Here is a 22,313-nt window from a genome sequence, read left to right as displayed (position 1 = left end):
AGGACTCAGAAAAGATTTACAAGGATGTTGCCAGGATTGGAGGGTTTGAGCTACACGGAGAGGCTGAATAGCCTGGGGCTATTTTCTTTGGAGTGTTTGGAGGCTGAGAGATGACCTTATAAAGTTGGAAAATTGTGAGGGGCATGGATAGGGTGAATAGTCAAGGTCTTTTCCCCAGGGTAGGGGAGTCCAAAACTATTGAGCATAGGTTTAAGGTGAGAGGGGTAGGACTGAAAAAGGATCTGAGGGATAACTTTTACCATGCAGAGGGTGGTGTGTGTATGGAATGAGCTGCCAGAGGAAGTGGGGGAGGCATTTAAAAGGCGTCTGGGAATGGAAAGGGCTTAGAGGGATATGGACTAAATGCTGGCAAATGGGACTAGATTAATTTAGAAAATCTGCTCGGCATGGACAAATTGGACTGAAGGGTCTTGTTTCCATGATTTACATCTCGACAACTATGACTCTGCAGCAACAATGATTGAGGCAGTTCAGGGTCAAGGAGATAAATGGCCTTCCCGCATCCTCCTTCCACCCACCGCACCACCCCCCCTCCAAGCCCCACCTTCCTGTGTTTCCAAATCACCAACTATTGTGAGAGAGCGAGTTTTGAGAAGATTCGTAGCTCAGGTTGAGGTTCTGGATGTGAGTTTGCTCGCTGAACTGGAAGGTTCGTTTTCAGACGTTTCGTCACCATTCTAGGTAACATCATCAGTGTGAGAGATTTAAGACACAAGCATCAAAGTCACTAACAGGAAGAACATTAAAAAGACCCAAAAGTCAAGTATGACACTTGTATAGATCAATCTCAAAACCTTCCTCCACAAAACACTCCATTCCATTTCTCCCATTTTCATGACACTCTTCTCCTACAGTTGTTCCCACCCTTACTTCCGACAGACTTACTACAGACAAAAGAACAAACCATCAATACCATGCACTATGAAACATTTTCCTAAATCCAGCCTGGCAGCATCAGCAAAGAAAAAAAAAAGTTAATGTTTCAGGTCTGGTGACCCTTCCTCAGAACAGGTCTGAGGAAGGGTCACCAGACCCAAAATATTAACTCTGTTTTTTTCCTTCACAGATGCTGCCAGGCCTGATGAGCTTTTCCAACAACTTCTGTTTTTGTTCCTGATTTACACCACATGCGGTTCTTTCGGTTTTTGTTTTCCTAAATCCATCTACCTTCCCCAACTTATCTCCCGTCCCTTCAACTGAGTCTCTGAATACATCCATTGTTGTCACTTCACCTCCCTATCATATTAGGCCCTCAGCTGTGAAGCCCCTGCGAAGATCTTTTGCTCCTTTGCATGCCTATCTAGGGGAGATAGTTGCTTAGCAGTAATATCACTGGACTATTAAACCAGAACCTCAGGCTAATGTTCTGGGGCATGTCTTCAAATACCACCATGGCATACAGTGAAATGTGAATTTCAACAAAATGCTATGAGAGAGAGCTGGCCGAATGGCAAAATACCTTAATTTGCTTTAAAGTTAACGCCCCAGAAAATGACAACCATGTAACCACTGTGAATTGTTGCAAAAACCCATCTGTTTCACTAATGTCCTTCAGAGAAAGAAATCTGCCATCTTTACCTGGTCTGGCCTACCTGTAACTCCTGACCCATGGCAATGTGGTTGATGCTTAACTGCCCTCTGGGCAATTAGGGATGGGGAAATAAATGTTGAAGCAACCCATGATCACAAGTTTTTAAAAAATAAAATCTAAAATACAAACTACTAAGCGCATTCCATTAGGTGGAATATGGTGACAGTGTTCGCAATTTCAGTTTTGTTTTGTCTGCACACTTAGCAGAATACTTGAATAATTAAAATATCAACTTGTGATGCTTTTTTTGTACTGATCATAGATTAAGGCATGGAGTACATTACTAAAAGAGTCACAAATCAAAATGTGAAAGAAAACAACATTGTTGACGGTATTTGAAGCAGGGTTTTAAAATTAAGACCCTTGGGGAGGTGATGGCCTCGTGGTATTATCGCTGGATTGTTAATCCAGAGACCCAAGTAATTTTCTGGGGAGCCAGGTTTGAATCCTGCCATGGCAGATGGTGCAATTTGAATTCAATAAATATCTGGGATTAAAAATCTAATGATGACTATGAATCCATTGTCAATTGTCAGAAAAACCCATCTGGTTCACTAATGTCCTTTAGGGAAGGGAACTGCCATCCTTACCTGATCTGGCCTACACGTGACTCCAGACCCACAGCAATGAGGTTGACTCTGAACTGCCCTCTGGGCAATTAGGGATGGGCAATAAATGCTTCCCTAACCAGCGATGCTCTCATCCATTGAATGAATAAAGAAAACAGGCTCTCAGCTGGAAATAACATAGCCCATTGTACTATTTTGAAAAAGAACTAGCAATCACTAACCCTCCTTCCACTGACCCCTTCACCCGCTTCCAACAAACCTAACCCTCCTTCCACTGACCCCTTCACCCGCTTCCGACACAAGTCCTCCTCCTGGACACCACCCCCAGGCCTCCTACCCTCCCTCGACCTCTTCATCTCCAACTGCCGTCGAGACATTAACCGCCTCAACCTCTCCACCCCTCTCACCCACTCCAACCTCTCCCCCGCAGAACGGGCAGCCCTCCGCTCCCTCTGCTCCAACCCCAACCACACCATCAAACCCGCACCAAGGGTGGCGCAGTGGTAGTATGGCGCACTGACCTCTACATCGCCGAGGTCAGACGCCAACCCTCCGACACCACCTCCTACCGCCCCCTCGATCATGACCCCACACCCGAGCACCAAATCATCATCTCCAACACCATTCACGACCTCATCACCTCAGGGGACCTCCCACCCACAGCCTCCAACCTCATTGTTCCCCAACCCCGCACGGCCCGTTTCTATCTCCTTCCCAAAATCCACAAACCTGCCTGCCCTGGTCGACCCATCGTCTCAGCCTGCTCCTGCCCCACCGAACTCATCTCCACCTATCTGGACTCCATTTTCTCCCCTTTGGTCCAGGAACTCCCCACCTACGTCCGTGACACCACCCACGCCCTCCACCTCCTCCAGGACTTCCAATTCCCTGGCCCCCAACACCTCATATTCACCATGGACGTCCAGTCCCTATACACCTGCATTCCGCATGCAGATGGCCTCAAGGCCCTCAGCTTCTTCCTGTCCCGCAGGCCCGACCAGTCCCCCTCCACCGACACTCTCATCCGCCTAGCTGAACTCGTCCTCACCCTCAACAACTTCTCTTTTGACTCCTCCCACTTCCTACAGACTAAGGGGGTGGCCATGGGCACCCGCATGGGCCCCAGCTATGCCTGCCTCTTTGTAGGTCACGTGGAACAGTCCCTCTTCTGCACCTACACAGGCCCCAAACCCCACCTCTTCCTCCGGTACATTGATGACTGTATCGGCGCCGCCTCTTGCTCCCCAGAGGAGCTCGAACAGTTCATCCACTTCACCAACACCTTCCACCCCAACCTTCAGTTCACCCGGGCCATCTCCAGCACATCCCTCACCTTCCTGGACCTCTCAGTCTCCATCTCAGGCAACCAGCTTGTAACCGATGATACAACGCATCATCCTCCGACACTTCCGCCATTTACAATCCGACCCCACCACCCAAGACATTTTTCCATCCCCACCCCTGTCTGCTTTCCGGAGAGACCACTCTCTCCGTGACTCCCTTGTTCGCTCCGCACTGCCCTCCAACCCCACCACACCCGGCACCTTCCCCTGCAACCGCAGGAAATGCTACACTTGCCCCCACACCTCCTCCCTCACCCCTATTCCAGGCCCCAAGATGACATTCCACATTAAGCAGAGGTTCACCTGCACATCTGCCAATGTGGTATACTGCATCCACTGTACCCGGTGCGGCTCCCTCTACCTTGGGGAAACCAAGTGGAGGCTTGGGGACCGCTTTGCAGAACACCTCCGCTCAGTTCGCAAAAAACAACTGCACCTCCCAGTCGCAAACCATTTCCACTCCCCCTCCCATTCTCTAGATGACATGTCCATCATGGGCCTCCAGCACTGCCACAATGATGCCACCCGAAGGTTGCAGGAACAGCAACTCATATTCCGCCTGGGAACCCTGCAGCCTAATGGTATCAATGTGGACTTCACCAGTTTCAAAATCTCCCCTTCCCCTACTGCATCCCTAAACCAGCCCAGTTCGTCCCCTCCCCCCACTGCACCACACAACCAGCCCAGCTCTTCCCCCCCACCCACTGCATCCCAAAACCAGTCCAACCTGTCTCTGCCTCCCTAACCGGTTCTTCCTCTCACCCATCCCTTCCTCCCACCCCAAGCCGCACCCCCATCTACCTACTAACCTCATCCCACCTCCTTGACCTGTCCGTCTTCCCTGGACTGACCTATCCCCTCCCGACCTCCCCACCTATACTCTCTCCACCTATCTTCTTTACTCTCCATCTTCGGTCCGCCTCCCTCTCTCCCCCCATTTATTCCAGTTCCCTCTCCCCATCCCCCTCTCTGATAAAGGGTCTAGGCCCGAAACGTCAGCTTTTGTGCTCCTGAGATGCTGCTCGGCCTGCTGTGTTCATCCAGCCTCACATTTTATTATCTTGGAATCTCCAGCACCTGCAGTTCCCATTATCTCTAAGCAATCATGCTGGTGATCTGGAAAATATTTATCCCTCAAGCAATGAAGCTTTGAGGGCTTGCTGCACACCAATTGGTCACTGCCTTCTCTACATTTCAAAAGTAACAATACTTCAAAATTATTTAATTGGCAGGCCTGACAGTGCTCTGGACATCCTAATGCCACAAAAACCAAGCAATTTCCTTTCGTTTCACATTCTCATTGAATAGATGCAAATATTCTGTATCAACCATCCAAATAAATACAATAAAGTTCCGGAAACTGCCTGGAGCTCGTCCATTGGGGTAATCAAACAAGATGTCCTGCTCCACATGCAAAATGTTTCCAAGGACATCTCAGGCCCCCCCGTGCCTTATTTGCTCCTGGATTCTCTCTCCCATCTCAGTTCATCTCACCTCAACAATGGCTTGGATTCAACCCAACCTCCCAACAAACAAATTCCAAGAGCTCACTCTGTTTTCTCCATCAGACCCACAACCCAGGCATCCCCAGGGGATGCAATTCCTTCATGTATAACTCCATTGAGTAGGTGTTTGCAACACAAGCCATTCAGTGAGGTAGCCTACCCCACCATTATCCCCTCAGCCATGGGGCTGTCTCCAATGGTGGCATGTTAGCAATGGTTAGCACTGCTGCCTCACAGCACCAGGGACGCGGCTTCAATTCCACACTCTTGTGACTATCTGTGCGGACTGCGTCAGCTTGGGTTTCCTCCGGGTGCTCTGGTTTCCTCCCACAGTCCAAAGGTGTGCAGGTTAGGAGGACAGGCCATGCTAAATTACCCTGTAGTGTGTCGGCTAGGTGTATCAGCCATGGTAAATGCAGCAATAGGATGGGAGGGGAGGGGAGCTACATCTCAGAAGGATGTTTTTTGATGGGACAAAAGGCCTCTTTCCACACTGTTGGAATTCTATGACATTTCTTATCGTCACTAGCCTCCAGAAGCCTATTGATTTCTGTCTTGAACCTGCTCAATCCATGGGCCATGGCGCAGATGTAGAGAATCCCAAAGGGCTTCTGGGCGTTGTTTCTCACCTGAATGGAGGAGAGACTAATTGAATTCCCTTCTCCATTCGTCCCTTCACCACATTCCATGGCATTTTTCTCCACCTTCTCAAAGTTATCTGCAAAATCAAAAGGTCAGAAAAAAGTCAAGAAACCAGCTGAAGTCAGAGGTGGAGTAATTAACTGAACAAAGAGAACATGAGGATTTTATGTCTTTTTTATAAAAAAGTATCACATTTAACATTGTGTCGAATTTGGTTACAATTTCATCTTCTCAGCCAAAAAGGACTTGATCAGAAACATGTACACCGACAATCCAGGGCAGTGCTGCACTGTCGAAAGGGACTTCTTAGGTGGGGTCAAAATGATTTCATCCTCACAATTTTGATTAGGGTAAGCAAGTTTTTCCCCAGTGTCCTAATCAATAACTATCCCTCAATCAACATGTGTAAAAGGAGGTTATCTGGTGATGTGGGATATAACTATGTAAGAATTAGAAGAGATGGTGACAAAGTGGTAAATGTTACTAGTCTAGTAATCCAGGCTATTATTCTGGCAACATAGCTTCAAATCGTACCAAGAATTCAATAAAATTCTAAATTTAAACACTAGTAAAAACCCATCTGGTTCACTGGTGTTCTTTAGAGAAGGAAATTTCACATCCTTACCTAGTCTGGCCTACACGTGACTCCAGACCCACAGTAACGTGGCTGATTCTCAAACGTTCTCTGTCGGCAGTAGCCAGCAATGCCCACATCCCATGAATGAATAAACAAGATTTGAGTATTGAGAATGTGGCAAATTAACGATACCTAAATGACTGCAAGTCACTTTGAGATGTCCTGGGTCTTCCAAGGCGCTACACAAATGCAAGTTTACCTTTTTTACTGCTTGTCACCATCAAGAAGGTGCTACCTTGCAGAGGGAAGACATAGAATATTCTGTCTCATATTCTTCACTTACTACCACCCATGTAGCTTATTTCACTGCCCGTGTATTTTAATTTTTGTATCAATGTTCCAGGAGGCACTGTCCAACAGTAAAATATTCATTCAAAATGTACAATTATAGACTTCCACTACGCCAACTCTAAGTGACTCAGTGAGTATGTGAATCACTGTCAGATCCTGGATGACCAACCATCCTGCAATTTAAGAGATTTTCCTCTTCTTTATAAAATACTCTTTGTCCCATGTCCCCTTTGTCCCTTCTTTCTAGGGCAGACTAAACTTCATAGTTACTTCTTTTCTGTGTGAGCACATGCACCAGGGGACCTGTGGTGACTTACATCATTTCCCCTCTTTCCAAATGGTCATCAACCACCTCCCTTGTCTCAACCAGCTCCTACCCACTCCTTCACATAGTTGGCAATCCCTCTGTCTACCCACCAACCGATCACCACCCCCCCCCACCCCCTAGTCTCCAAATCCTCTCAGCCCCACTCTCATAGTCACCAGTATCCCCCTCCATACTATCCATTGGCCCCCATAATCAAAGATTCCCATAATTCCTTGAAATTGGAGTCGCAGGTAGACAGGGGAGTGAATTCGGGATTTCGTACTCTCGCCCTTATTGGTCAGTGCATTGAGTTGAGGAGTTAGGATGGCATGTTGTGGCTGTACAGGATATTGCATAGGCCACATGCTATTCTAGTTTCTCTGCTCTACAAAGCTTGAAAGGATTCGAGAAAGATTTACAAGGATGTTGCCAGGATTAGAGGGTTTGAATTCTGGGGACAGGCAAAATAGACTGGGGCTTCTTTCTTTGGAGTGTTGGAGGCTGAGGGTGACCTTATAGAGGTTTATAAAATCATGAGGGCCAAGGATAGGGTGAATAGCCACGGTCTTTTCCCCAGGGTGGAGGAGTCCAAAACTAGAGGGCAGAGATTTAAGGTGAGAGGGGCAAGATTTAAAAGTTACCTGAGGGGCAACTTGTTCCATGCAGAGGGTGGTGTGTGGAATGAGCTGCCAGAGGAAGTGGTGGGGACAATTACAACATTTAAAAGACATCTGGATGGTTACATGCATGGAGAGGTTTAGTGGAATATGGGCCAAGCGGACTAGATTAATTTGAGATATCTGATCGGCATAGATAGGTTGGGCCAAAGCGTCTGTTTCCAAGCCAGAAGAGAACGTACGCTTCCTAAACAGGATGAATTGGGTACAAGAGCTGGAAGTTTTGCTTAATATTTATGAAGCTCTGGTTAATTCATAATTGGACAGTGTGTCCAGTTCCTGCTGAGGAAGGATGTGAGGGCTGCAGATGAGATTTAACAGAATTGTCCCTGGGGTGAAGTATCTGACCTACCAGGTTAGATTAGACAAGTTGGAATTGTTTTCCATAGAGCAAAGGAAATTGATAGACATGATTAAAGTTTGTAACAGGTTTCGATAAAGTAGACAAAGAAAAGTTGTGTCCATTAGCTGACATGGAGCACAGTTTTAAGGTTTTGGGCAAGAAATGTAGTGGGTGAATGCAGAAACTGAACTGCAGTAGCCACATAAATACTGTGATTACCAGAGTGCACCAGACATTAGGAATTCTGCAGTAAATAGAACATAGAACAGTACAGGCCCTTCAGCCCATGATGTTGTGCCGACCAATTATCCTACTAAGATCAATCCACCCTGCATACCCTACATTCTACTATCCTCCATGTGCCTATCCAAGAATCACTTAGAAGTCTGTAAAGAATCTGACTCCACTACCACTGCCAGCAGTGCATTCCACACGCCCACCACTCTCTGTGTGAAGAACCTGCCTTTGACATCTCCTCTGTACCTTCCTCCAATCACCTTAAAGTTATGCCTCCTCGTAATAATCATTCCCGCCCTGGGAAAAGTCTCTGGCTATCCGCTCTATCTCTGCCTCATCATCTTGTACACCTCTATCAAGTCACCTCTCATCCTTCTTCGCTCTAATGAAAGAATCTCTGGCTCCCTCAACCTTTCCTCACAAGACCAGCCCTCCAGTCCAGGCAGCATTTTGGTAAATCTCCTCTGCACCCTCTCTAAAGCCTTCACATCCTTCCTATAATGAGGCGACCAGAACTGAACACAATATTCCAAGCGTGGTCTAAACAGAGTTTGAAAGAGCTGCAGCATAACCTCACAGCTCTTAAACTCAATTCCCCTGCCAAAGAAAACCAACACACCATATGCCTTCTTAACAGCCCTATCAACTCAGATAGCAACTTTGAGGGATCTATGGACGTGGGACCTAAGATCCCTCTGTTCTCCACACTGCCAGGAATCCCGCCATTAACCCTGTATTCTGCATTCAAATTTGACCTTCCAAAATGAATCACTTCACATTTTTCTGGGTTGAATTCCATCTGCCACTTTTTTGCTCAGCTCTGCATCCTGTCAATGCCCTGTTGTAACCTACAACAGACTTCCACACTATCCATAAGTGAACCAACCTTCATGTCATCAGCAAATTTACTAACCCACCCTTCCACTTCCTCATCCAAGTCATTTATAAAGATCACAAAGAGCAGAGGTCCCAGAACAGATCCCTGTGGAACACCACTGGTCACCAAGCTCCAGGCTGAATGCTTTCCATCTCCTACCACCCTCTGTCTTCTACTGGACAGCCAGTTCTGTGTCCAGACAGCCAAATTTCCCTGAATCCCATGCCTCCTTACTTTCTGAATGAGCCTACCGTGGGGAAACTTATTGAATGCCTTGCTAAAATCCATAGACACCACATCTACTGCTCTACCTTCATCGATGTGTTTTGTCACATCCTCTAAGAATTCAGTAAGGCTTGTGAGGCTGGACCTGCCCTTCAGTTCTGAGGAAGGGTCACCTGATCCAAAACGTTCACTCTGTTTTCTCCTTCACAGTTGCTGCCAGACCTGCTGGGCTTTTCCAGCAACTTTGTTTTTGTTCCTTGCAAAGCCATGCTGACTATCTCGAATCAAACTATGCTCTCCCAAATAATCATAAATAGCAACTCTCTGAATCCTCTCCAACAATTTGCCCAGCACAAAAGAAAGACTGACTGGTCTGTAATTCCCAGGGTTATCCCTATTACCTTTAGAACATAGAACATAGACCAGTACAGCACAGTACAGGCCCTTCAGCCCATGGTGTTGTGCTGAACTTTTACCCTAAACCTAAAGGTCCAACTAACCTCCATCGCTCCCTTATACTATCATCCATATGCCTATCTAATAGCCGCTTAAATGCCCCTAATGAGGCCGACTCCACTACCATCTCTGGTAATGCATTCTGTGCCCCAACCACTCTCTGAGTAAAGAACCTACCTCTGACTCTCCCCTATATCTATCTCCACTGACTTTAAAACTATGCCCCTTCGTGAAAGCTACCTCCACCCTCAGAAAAAGTCTCTGGCTGTCCATTCTATCTATACCTCTGATCATTTTGTACACCTCTATCAAGTCACCTCTCATCCTTCATCGTTCTAAAGAGAAAAGCCCTAGCTCTCTCAACCTTTCCTCATAAGGCCTTCCCTCCATTCCAGGCAACATCCTGATAAATCTCCTCTGCACCTTTTCCAACGCTTCCACATCTTTCCTGTAATGAGGTGACCAGAACTGGACACAATACTCCAGATGTGGCCGAACCAGGGTTTTGTACAGATGGAGCATAACCTCACAACTCTTGAAATCAATCCCTCTATTAATGAAAGCTAACACAGTATACGTCTTCTTAACAACTCTATCCACTGGGTGGCAGCTTTCAGGGAACTGTGGACATGAACCCCAAGATCCCTCTGCTCCTCCACACTGCCAAGAATCTTTCCGTTAACCTTGTATTCTGCTTTCAAATTTGTCCTTCCAAAATGAACCACCTCACACTTTTCAGGGTTAAACTCCATCTGCCACTTCTCAGCCCAGCTCTGCATCCTATCAATGTCCCTTTGTAACCTAGAACAGCCTTCCGTACCTCCACAACTCGACCCACCTTCATATCGTCCGCAAACTTACTAATCCACCCTTCCACTCCCACATCCAAATAATTTACAAAAATCACAGATAGAAGATGACCCAGAACAGATCCTTGTGGTATACCACTCGTAAACTGAGCACCATGTTGAATATTTTCTGTCCACTACTACTCTTTGTCTTCTAAGGGTCAGCCAATTCTGAATCCAATTTGCCACATTTCCCCCAATTCCATTCCTCCTTACCTTCTGCATGAGCCTACCATGGAGAACCTTATCAAACGCCTTATTAAATCCATGTGTACCACTTCTACTGCTCTACCTTCATCCGCATGTTGGTCACCTCTTCAAAGAATTCAGTAAGGTTTGTAAGATATGGTCTACCCCTCACAAATCCGTGCTGACTATCACGAATCAAACTGCGCCTTTCCAAGTGATCATAAATCCTATCTCTCAGAGCCCTTTCCAAATGATTTGCCCACCACTGATGTAAGACTAGCTGGCCTGTAATTTCAAGGGTTATCCCTACTCCCATTTTTGAACAAGGGAATGATGTTTGCCTCTCTCCAATTTTCTGGCACTATGCCCGTGGATAGTGAGGATGAAAAGATCGTCGCCAAAGGCCCTGCGATCTCTTCTCTTGCTTCCCATAGAATCCTTGGATAAATCTCAACAGGCTCTGGGGACTTATCTACCTCCAACTTCCTCAAAATTCCCAACACATCTTCTTTACTAACATTGACCTCCTCTAGCCTACCTGCCTGTTTCACACCGTCCTCCTCTACAACTAGGTCCCTCTCAGTTGTGAATACAGAAGAGAAGTATTCATTTAAGAACCTCGCCTATCTCTTTAGGCTCTGTGCACAAATTCCCTTTACAATCCTTGATCGGCCCTATCCTTTCTCTGGTCATTCTCTTATTCCTCGCGCACATGTAAGAAGTCTTGGAGATTTCTTTGAGCCTATCTGCCAAGGTTTTCTCATGCCCCTTTATAGCTCTTCTTGGCCCTTTCTTCAGCTCCTTCCTGGATAGTCTGTATCACTCTACAGCCTTTTCCGTTCCTTGTTTCCTAAACCTTACATAAGCATCCATCTTCCTCTTAAGCAGTCGTTCGACCTCTCGAGAACCATGGCTCCCTCACTTGACCGCATCTTCCCTTCCTGCTAGGGACAAACATATCGAGCACACACAGTATGCATTCCCTTAAACAATCTCCACATTTCAATAGTGCTCTTCGATGACAGCATCTGTTCCCATTTTATGTTACCCAGTTCTTGCCTAACAGAATTGTAATTACCCTTCCCCCAATTATAATTCTTACCCTGCTACATGTACATATCCTTTTCCATGACTATCGTAAAAATAACAGAGTTATGATCACTACTGCCAAAACGCTCTCCTACCAACAGGTCTTACACTTGGCCCGGTTCATTGCCAAGCACCAGATCCAAACCGGCCTCTCCTCATGTTGGTTAGTCGACATACTGTGTCAGGAATTCTTTCTTGAACAAGGGAATGATATTTGCCACCCTCCAATCATCTGGTACTACAATGGATGGGATATTGGCTGGTTCAAAAATGTGTACCATGAATATAAATCATTCACTCATAAATCTGCTAAGAAATTCAGAGAAACATTTTTTTTAAACCAAGGAATGGTTAGAATGTGAAAATTTACCAGCACATCGAATATATGAAGCAAACAGGGTAGACGCATTTAAGAGGAAACTGGATAAGCACACGTGGGAGAAATGCAAAGGTGTGCAGAAAGATTAGATGAAGTTGAACAGGAATTAGGACTCACGTGGAGCACACCTACATCGAATCAATTGGGCTAAATAATGTGTTACCGTTCTTAAATATAGTGTAATGTAATATTTGCATCCTTCGGCAGAACACTGAATTACAGACATTTTCCACCCTCCAATAATCTGGTATTACTCCAATGGAGAGTGAGAATGCCAAAGGGGCAGCAATCTTTTCCCTCGCTTCCTGTAGGAACCTTGGGTATATCCTGTCTGGCCCAGGAGACTTATCTCTCCTCATGCTTTTCAAAATTTCTAGCACATCTTCCTTCCTAACATCAACCTGTTCGTGCATATCTGCCTGTTTCATGCTGTCCTCACAAACGTCAAGGTCCCTCTCACTGGTGAATACTGTAGCATGGTATTCATTAAAGACCTCCCCTACCTCCTCAACTGTGCGCACAAGTTCCCTTCATTATCACTGATCAGCCCTACCCTCCCGCTGGCCATCCTCTTGTTCTTCACATAAGTATAGAATGCCTTCGAGCTTTCCTTAATCCTACCTGCCAAGGCTTTTTCATATGCCTTTCCAGCTCTCCTAAGTCCATTTTTCAGTTCATTCCTGGCTACCTTGTAGCCCTCTAGAACCCTGTCTGATCCTTGCGTCCTCAACCTTAAGTAACGTTCTTCCTCTTGACTTGATGTTCCACATGTCTGGTCATCCAAGGTTCCTTCACCTTACCATCCTTTCCTTGCCTCAGAGGGCAAACCTATCCAGAAACAGCAACTGCTCACTAAACAACCTCCACATTTCTATCATGCACTTCTCTCAGCATATTTGATCCCAATTTATGGTGCGCAGCTCCTGCCTAACAGCATTGTAACTCCCCCTCCCCCAATTAAATGCTTTCCCATACCGTCTCTGTGGCTGTAGTAAAGGTCAGGGAGTTGTGATCACTGTCACCGAAATGCTCTCCCACCGAGAAATCTGACACCTGGCCTGGTTCGTTGCCAAGCACCAAATCCAATATGGCCTCCCCTCTAGTCGGCCTATCTACATATTGAGTCATAAATCCTTCCTGGACACCCCTGACAAAATCTGCTTCATTCAAACTATTTGCACTAAGGAGGTTCCAGTCAATGTTAGGAAAGTTGAAGTCACAACCCTATTACTTCTGCACCTTTCCACAATCTGTCTCCCAATGTGTTCCTCAGTGTCTCTGTTGCTATTGGGGGGTCTACAGAAAACTCCCAATAAAGTGACCGCTCCTTTCCTGTCACTGACTCCCACCCATACTGACTCAGTGGAGAAATCCTCCTCCACGACCTCCCTTTCTGCAGCTGTGATACCATCCCTTATTAGCAATGCCACTCCCCCACCTCTTTTACCTCCCTCCCTATTTTTTTGGAAACATCTAAACCCCAGAACATCCAACAATCAATCATTCATGCCCTTGTGTTACCCAAATCTCCATATTGGCCACATCACAGCTCCAAGTACTGATCCGTGCTCTAAGTTCCTCACCCTTATTCCTGACACTTCCTGCTGTAAAATAGACGAACTTCAACCCATCACACTGAGTGCAACTCTGCCCTATCAACTGTCAGCCCTTCTTCCCAGATTCTCTTCATGCTATATCTGCCTGTATACCGACTACCCCATCCTCTGATCCGTATCTCTGGTTCCCATGCCCCCAAACTAGTTCAAACCCTCCCGAAGAGCTCCAGCAAACCTCCCACCCAGGATGTTGGTGCCCCTCCAGTTCAGGCGCAACCTGTCCTTCCCTAAAAGGTATCCCAATGATCCACATATCTGAAACCCTCCATCCTGCACCAGCTCTGCGTTTACCTCCTGTCTCCCCAAAGCCTGTCTACCATCTACAAGGCACAATGCAGGAGTTTGATAGAATACTGCCCACTTACATCAATGGGTGAAGCTCTAACAACACTGAAGAATCTTAACACCATCCAGAACACAGCAGCCCATATTATTGGCATCCCACCAACAATCTTAAGCCTGCCCTTCACCATCAATGCACAGTAGTAGCTGTGTGCACCATCGACAAGCTGCACTGGAGTAACTCAGCAAGGCTCCCCTGCAGCACCTTTGGAAGTATAGGAATGACTGAATTACTCCAAGGGAGACTAGCATGGACTCAGGCCGAATGGTCTCCTTCGGCACTGTCATGACTCTATTACTGGAATGAAGCAATAGCTAAAACTGGCTTCACTCTAAAGAATTCCGGTCAATCTTTTTGCTGCAAATCACTGTTGAGTTAGTGCACATTTCGCTCTGCACTTCAGCTGAAGTATCTCACAGTGCCATATCAATGCTCAATGTTGCAACTCTCTCAAAACAAGGGACCTTCAGGGTGGCAACAGCAGAGACAGTAAGGCAAATAAAATCATCTACACTGCATTACAAAGGACGAAAGCATTGAAGCAACTGATAATTATCGCAGCTAGGTCTCACACCAGAATTGAGAGGGTCAGAATTCATGTAACATTATTGAATTCATATTATGAATTTAATGCAAGATTTGACGAGCGGCAGTTTTATCTTCATATCTTCTGTCTCCCCTACCTCCTCCAACTCTGCGCACAAGTTCCCTCCATTATCACTGATCAGCCTTACGCTCACTCTGGCCATCCTCTTGTTCCTCACAAATATAGAATGCCTTAGGGCTTTCCTTAATCCTACCTGCCAAGGCTTTTTCATACGCCCCTCTAGCCCTAGAAGTTCACAATCTTGTTATTGCTAGAAATGAACATTCACGTTTCCAATTGCCTGAAACAAAAATCTTTTTTTAATAAATTTAATATCAAAAGGACTGAGCCTTGCTATGAAATGCACCATTTGTTGTGGCACTCAGCCATAGTAGGGCTGCAATGCCTCACATTCAGTCTGGGAGTTGCACTGGGGCTGATCCATCCCAGTGAAGCAGCAGGGCACTAACAATTTCATCTCTGTCTGTGCAGATCTAGTTGCCACATTATTGGCGGGATGCGACTGCACTGGAGAGAGGGTGCAGAGGACAGTCACCAGGGATGCTGCCTGGGATGGAAAGTCTGAGTTCTAAGGACAGACTGGGTAGGCTGGGTTTGTTTTTCCTGGAGCACAGGAGGCTGAGGGTGGGGAGAAATCTGATTGGGTTTTACAAAATTGTGAGAGGCACACAGAGTAGATTGTGAGAATCTTTTCCCCAAAATTTGAAAATTTCAAATCAAAAGGTCCTTCTTGCTTTTGGCACCTTCTTTGCGGCTGTAACTTTGTTCGATCACCCTACGATCTTTCTGTCTTTGTATGCTGTGATCTGCCTGTACTGCGTGCAAAATAAAACTTTTCACTGTACTTAGGTACATGCGACAATAATAAATCAAATCAAAGCCATGCCATGGCAGACATCTCTAAGACCACAGAGTGGCCGATGTAGGGCATGTGCTGCCCAAGAGGGAGCTGGAGGCAAGTTGTAACATTTAAGAAGCATGTGGATCAGTCCTTAAAGTGCTAGCGCTTAGGTCAAAAATCACACGCCACCAGCTTATAGCCCAACAGATTTATTTGAAAACACCAGATTTCGAAGCTCTGCTCTTTCCTCAGGTATAGTGTGGAAGAGGCGGTATACCAACACATAATTTATATGCAGAAACACTTTCTGAAAATGGTTGTTGAATCTTTGAATCAGTTAGACAGGTTTCTACTGATTAAAATGCAAGTCCCAGAATTTTTTTTCAAGTCATTGTTCTGACGTAATTAAAGGTTTTATACAAGAGGTGACATCTCAGCTCAGATAATGCTTTTTTAGGTGTGAGGCCTTGTTTGGAATTAATCGGTGTTTTCTGATGAAGGGTCTAGGCCCAAAACGTCAGCTTTTGTGCTCCTGAGATGCTGCTTGGCCTGCTGTGTTCATCCAGCCCCACACTTTGTTATCTCGGATTCTCCAGCATCTGCAGTTCCCATTATCTCTGTGTTTTAACCTGGTTGGGTTTTTTTTGAACAAACTAGAACGTATCTGCAAATACACAAACACCAATTGGCCATAACATTCCAGCTGAGGTTGAACCAGAGAGTTTTAAACAGTTTTACCATAACTCCCTCCCTCTGTAAAGTCCAACATCACATATACTTTTTTTAACCACTCTCTCAATCAGCCATGCCAACAGAATCATTCATATACCTCCAGGTCCTGCCCAGCCTGCATCGCTTTAAAGAGTATTCTAGTTTGGAAAGTGTCTCCTTATTGTTCTTACAATTAAAAGGATCAAACAGTACAGGGAGAAACAGGGAACAGAGTCCCAGTTTGGAATCTCAGCCACAACCATTTTGAATCGTGGAGAGGGTTGAAGGGTAGAATGGCCTACTCCTCCTAGATTCTATATTTCCTGCTAATATGTCCAACTCCAAGCTTCTTCGCGCTAATTATCTGCTTTGTATCTGCTTGTTCCACCAATCTCTTGAATACTCAAGAGATATCTCAGCAGGTCTGGCAGCATCTGTGGAGGAGAAAACAGAGTTAAAGTTTCCGGTCCGGTGACCCTTCCTCAGAACTGATGGTGGCTGGGTAAACCTCAGTTTATATGCAGAAAATAGGGAGGTGGGTGGGCTAGGGAGTAAACGATAGGATAGAGCCCAAAGAGACAGAAAGATCAGGCCGGGAGGGTGAATAGTTGTTAATGGGAACTGTTATCAACGGGGGGGGGGGGGGGGGGGGGGTGGTGGAGTGGCAGGCTATGTGGTTATAAGGCCTGGGCTGCTGTCATTTACTCCCTAGCCCACCCACCTCCCTACTTTCTGCATATTAACCGACGTTTTCCCAGCCACCACCAGTTCTGAGGAAGGGTCACTGGACCCAGAAATGTTTTATCCTCTACAGATGCTGCCAGTCCTGCTTGGCTTTTCCAGCAACTTTGTTTTTGCTCCTGATTTACAGCATCCGCAGTTCTTTTGGTTTTTATTCAAGAGATATCTCTTTATCCCGAGGGTGGTTAGAACATGAAAGCTGCTACCACAAAGAGCTGTTGAGGCGAACAGCATCAACACGTTAAAGGGAAGCTGGGCAAGCAGATGACGAAGGAGGAAAGGGACATGTTGATCAAATTGGTTGCAGTAAGGCATTGAAGCATGATGATTAGCAGAGCCCCAGTTAGCAAACGGCCTGTACCTTCTGCACAATTCCATAAACAAATTCTCAATTCACTTGTGGGCCTATGAGTATAGGAGCAAAGAGGTCCTTCTGCAGCTATACAGGGCCCTGGTGAGACCGCACCTGGAGTATTGGGTGCAGTTTTGGTCTCCAAATTTGAGGAAGGACATTCTTGTTATTGAGGGTGTGCAGCGTAGGTTCACAAGGTCAATTCCCGGAATGGCAGGACTATCGTATGTTGAAAGGTTGGAGCGACTGGGCTTGTATACACTTGAGTTTAGAAGGATGAGAGGGGATCTAATTGAGACGGATAAGATTATGAAGGGATTGGACAATCTGGAGGCAGGAAGCATGTTTCCGCTGATGGGTGAGTCCAGAACCAGAGGACACAGTTTAAAAATAAGAGGTAGGCCATTTAGAACAGAGTTGAGGAAAAACATCTTCACCCAGAGAGTGGTGGATATAGAACACAGAACATAGAACAGAACAGCACAGAACAGGCCCTTCAGCCCACGATGTTGTGCCGACCACTGATCCTCATGTAAGCACCCTCAAATTTCTGTGACCATATGCATGTCCAGCAGTCTCTTAAATGTCCCCAATGACCTTGTTTCCACAACTGCTGCTGGCAATGCATTCCATGCTCTCACAACTCTGTGTAAAGAACCCGCCTCTGACATCCCCTCTATACATTCCTCCAACCAGCTAAAAACTATGACCCCTTGTGTTAGCCTTTTCTGCCCTGGGAAATAGTCTCTGGCTATCAATTCTATCTATGCCTCTCATTATCTTGTATACCTCAATTAGGTCCCCTCTCCTCCTCCTTTTCTCCAATGAAAAGGGTCCGAGCTCAGTCAACCTCTCTTCATAAGATAAGCCCTCCAGTCCAGGCAGCATCCTGTAAACCTCCTCTAAACCCTCTCCAAAGCATCCACATCTTTCCTATAATAGGGCGACCAGAACTGGATGCAGTATTCCAAGTGCTGTCTAACCAAAGTTTTATAGAGCTGCAACAAGATCTCATGACTCTTAAACTCAATCCCCCTGATAATGAAAGCCAAAACACCATATGCTTTCTTAACAACCCTGTCCACCTGGGTGGCCATTTTAAGGGATCTATGTATCTGCACACCAAGATCCCTCTGTTCCTCCACACTGACAAGAATCCTATCCTTAATCCTGTACTCAGCTCACAAATTCAACCTTCCAAATTGCATCACCTCGCATTTATCCAGGTTGAACTCCATCTGCCACCTCTCAGCCCATCTCTGCATCCTGTCAATGTCCCGCTGCAGCCTACAACAGCCCTCTATACTGTCAGGGACACCTCCAACCTTCGTGTCATCTGCAAACTTGCTGACCCATCCTTCAATCCCCTCATCCAAGTCATTAATAAAAATTACATACAGTAGAGGCCCAAGGACAGAGCCCTGTGGAACACCACTCACCACTGACTTCCAGGCAGAATATTTTCCTTCTACTACCACTCGCTGCCTTCTGTTGGCCAGCCAATTCTGTATCCAGACAGCTAAGTTCCCCTGTATCCCATTCCTCCTGACCTTCTGAATGAGCCTACCATGGGGAACCTTATCAAATGCCTTGCTGAAGTCCACATACACCACATCCACAGCTTGACCCTCATCAACTGTTCTAGTCACATCCTCAAAGAACTCAATAAGGTTTGTGAGGCATGACCTGCCCCTCACAAAGCTGTGTTGACTGCATTTAATCAAGCCATGCTCTTCCAGATGGTCATAAATCCTATCCCTCAAAATCCTTTCTAACACCTTGCCGACGACAGACGTGAGACTTACTGGTCTGTAACTGCCGGGGATTTCCCTATTTCCTTTCTTGAAGGGAGGAATTACATTTGCCTCTCTCCAGTCTTCAGGTACGACTCCAGTGGAGAGCGAGGATGCAAAGATCTTCGCGAGTGGCAAAGCAATTGCATTTCTCGTTTCCCAAAGCAGCCGAGGACAAATCCGGTCTGGGCCTGGCAACTTGTCGATCTTAAATATTTGACAAAATTTTCAGCACATCAGCTTCCTAAATCTCCATCCATTCCAGCATGCACACCTGCTCTTCAAAGGTTTCATTCACTACAAAGTTTGTTTCTTTCGTAAAGGCGGAAGCAAAAAGCTCATTTAGGGCTTCCCCTACCTCCTCAGACTCCACACACAAGTTCCCTATGCTATCCCTGATCGGCCCTACTCTTTCTTTGACCATTCCCTTATTCCTCACATAAGTGTAAAATGTCTTTGTGTTCTCCCTAATCCGTTCTGCCAAGCCTTTCTCGCGCCCCCTCCTGGCTCTCCTCAGACCATTTTTGAGCTCTTTCCTCGCCTGCCTATAATCCTCTAGAGCTGAGCTTGACCCTAGCTTCCTCCACCTTATGTAAGCTACCTTCTTCCTTTTGACGAGAAGCTCCACCGCTCTCGTCATCCAAGGTTCCTTTATCTTACCCTTTCTTGCCTGTCTCAGAGGGACATATTTATTCATCACTCTCAACAACTGTTCCTTAAACAGTCTCCACATGTCTATAGTGCCTTTACCATGGAACAATTGCTCCCAGTCCATGCTTCCTAACTCATGGAATATATGGAATGCTCTGCCCCAGAAGGCAGTGGAGGCCAACTCTCTGGATACTTTCAAGAAAGAAGTGGATAGAGCTCTTGAAGATAGTGGAATCAAGGGTTATGGGGATAAGGCAGGAACAGGATACTGATTGTGGATGATCAGCCATGATCATAATGAATGGTGGTGCTGGCTCGAAGGGCCGAATGGCCTACTCCTGCACCTAACGTCTATTGTCAATTGTCTAAAATCACTTGTTGGTTCAAAAAATTCCCATTTGAGTAGAACAGGTCTATGTCATTTGAAGTTTAGAAGAAAGAAAGGCAATCTTAGTGAAACATGGTTAAATTCTTCCAGGGTTTAACAGTGAAAATGCAGAGACAGTTTCCCCAAGTTGGGGAAATCAGGGATCAGTAGCAGGGGTCAGCCATTTCAGACAAAATGAGGAGGAATTTCTACACACAGTGAAGGATCTTTGGCATCCTAGGTACTGAATCATTGTGTAGATAAACAAATGAAATTGGACACTAAAGACAAAGGAAAGGTCAGGAAAATGAAGCTGTGATTAGATCATGAGTCATAAGGGCAGAAGCAGGCCATTCAGCCCATCGAGTCTGCTCCACCATTCAATAGGACCATGGCTGATCTGATAATCCTCAACTCCACTTTGCTATCTTATTCTCATAGCCGTTGATTCCCTTACCGATTAAAAAATCTGTCTACCTCAGCCTTTGCAGCAAAGAATTCCACGGATTCATTACCCGAGAGAAATTTCCTCCTCATCTGTGTTAAATATTCAATCGCTTCCTCTGAGATTATCCCTGTGCATCTACCCATTCATATCCCTAAGAATTTTGTATGTTTCAATAAGGTTGTCTCTCATTCTTCTAAATTCTAATGAGTACACGCCCAATCTACTTGCTGCATACTGGAAAGGCAAATCAAGGCAGGTCTTGAGATAACAAGGTGTAGAGCTTGATGAACACAGCAGGCCAAGCAGCATCAGAGGAGCAGGAAGGCTGAAGGAGGGTCTAGGCCCAAAACGTCAGCCTTCCTGCTCCTCTGATATTGCTTTGTCTGATGTGTTCATCCAGCTCTACACCTTGTTACCTCAGATTCTTCAGTATCTGCAGTTCCCACTATCTCTCAAGGCAGGATTTCTGCACTTCATGGTAAGGTCCTGGGAAGTGTTGCTGAACAGAGTGACCCTGGAGTGCAGGTTCACAGTTCCTTGAAAGTGGATTCGCAGGTAGACAGGATAGTGAGGAAGGCATTTGGTATGCTTGCCTTTATTGATCAGTGCATTGAGTACAGGATTTGGGAGATCATATTGAGGCTGTAGAGGACATTGGTTAGGTCACTCTTGGATTACTACACACAATTCTGGTCTCCTTGCTATAGGATGGATGTTGTAAAAAAATTTGAAAGGGTTCAGAAAAGATTTAAGGATATTTCCAGTGTTGGAGGGTTTGAGCAAAAGGGAGAGGTTACATACGCTGGGGCTATTATCCGTGGAGCATCGGAGGCTGAGGGGTGACCTTGCAGAGGTTTATAAAATCATGAGGGGAATGGAAAGGGTAAATGGCCCAGGTCTTTTTCCCCAGGGTAGGGGAGTCCAAAACTAGAGGGCATAGGTTTAAGATAAGAAAGGAAAGATTTAGAAGGGACCTAAGAGGCACCATTTTCAGACACAGCGTGGTGTGTACAGAATGAGCTTTTTAAAAGGCTTCTGGATAAGTACATGAATAAGAAGAGTTTAGAGGGATACGGTCCAAATCCTGGCAAATTGGACTGGAATAATTTAAGGTATCTGGTTGGCATGGACGAGTTGGACTGAAGGACCTTTTTCCAAGCTGAACAACTGACTCACCTCAAAATATATACCCGGTATCATCTGAGTGGAACTTCTCTAGACTCCCACAATCTATAACATACAGCATGCTCCAGGATCTTACGACTGACTTCTGCTCCTGTATTGTGTGTTCTCGTGATTGAAATAAATGGTTTCTATAGCCAGTAATCTGATCAAGCTGTCGTACAGTTGGCAGGCTGTAATGTTATTCAAGCCACTTGTTTCTATAAATTCCTTATAGCTCACTCATAGTAATTTATTACATCCTTTTCAAGTTCAAGCTTGAAACATGCAACAAAAATATTCAACTAGGCATCACAACTAATCCTTCTGTTACTAATCTTTAAGACTCATCCTTGAACAAACTCGCACTACAAAGAGCACACTTTCTTTTCTGTGTGAAGCACAGTTAGTACACAAGGGAGTAGAAAATTATGTTTGTATTTCTCACGCACCTTT

General features: G+C 45.7%; 1 protein-coding gene across 4 annotated transcripts in view; it reads right to left on the bottom strand.

Annotated features, from left to right (window-relative positions):
- Positions 1–22,313, bottom strand: part of zgc:123010 (uncharacterized protein LOC641500 homolog) — a 146,242-nt gene that overhangs the window by 105,634 nt on the left and 18,295 nt on the right. For all 4 annotated transcript variants that reach the window (XM_048550998.2, XM_048550995.2, XM_048550997.2 and 1 more), the window contains exon 2: positions 5,659–5,747. In XM_048550998.2, coding sequence (XP_048406955.1) covers positions 5,659–5,747 — 89 coding nt within the window. The remainder of the gene's footprint in view (positions 1–5,658; positions 5,748–22,313) is intronic.

Source organism: Stegostoma tigrinum, chromosome 20 (genome assembly GCF_030684315.1).
Source record: "Stegostoma tigrinum isolate sSteTig4 chromosome 20, sSteTig4.hap1, whole genome shotgun sequence".
NCBI classification, from domain to species: domain Eukaryota; kingdom Metazoa; phylum Chordata; class Chondrichthyes; order Orectolobiformes; family Stegostomatidae; genus Stegostoma; species Stegostoma tigrinum.
This window is presented reverse-complemented; position numbering and strand designations above follow the sequence as displayed.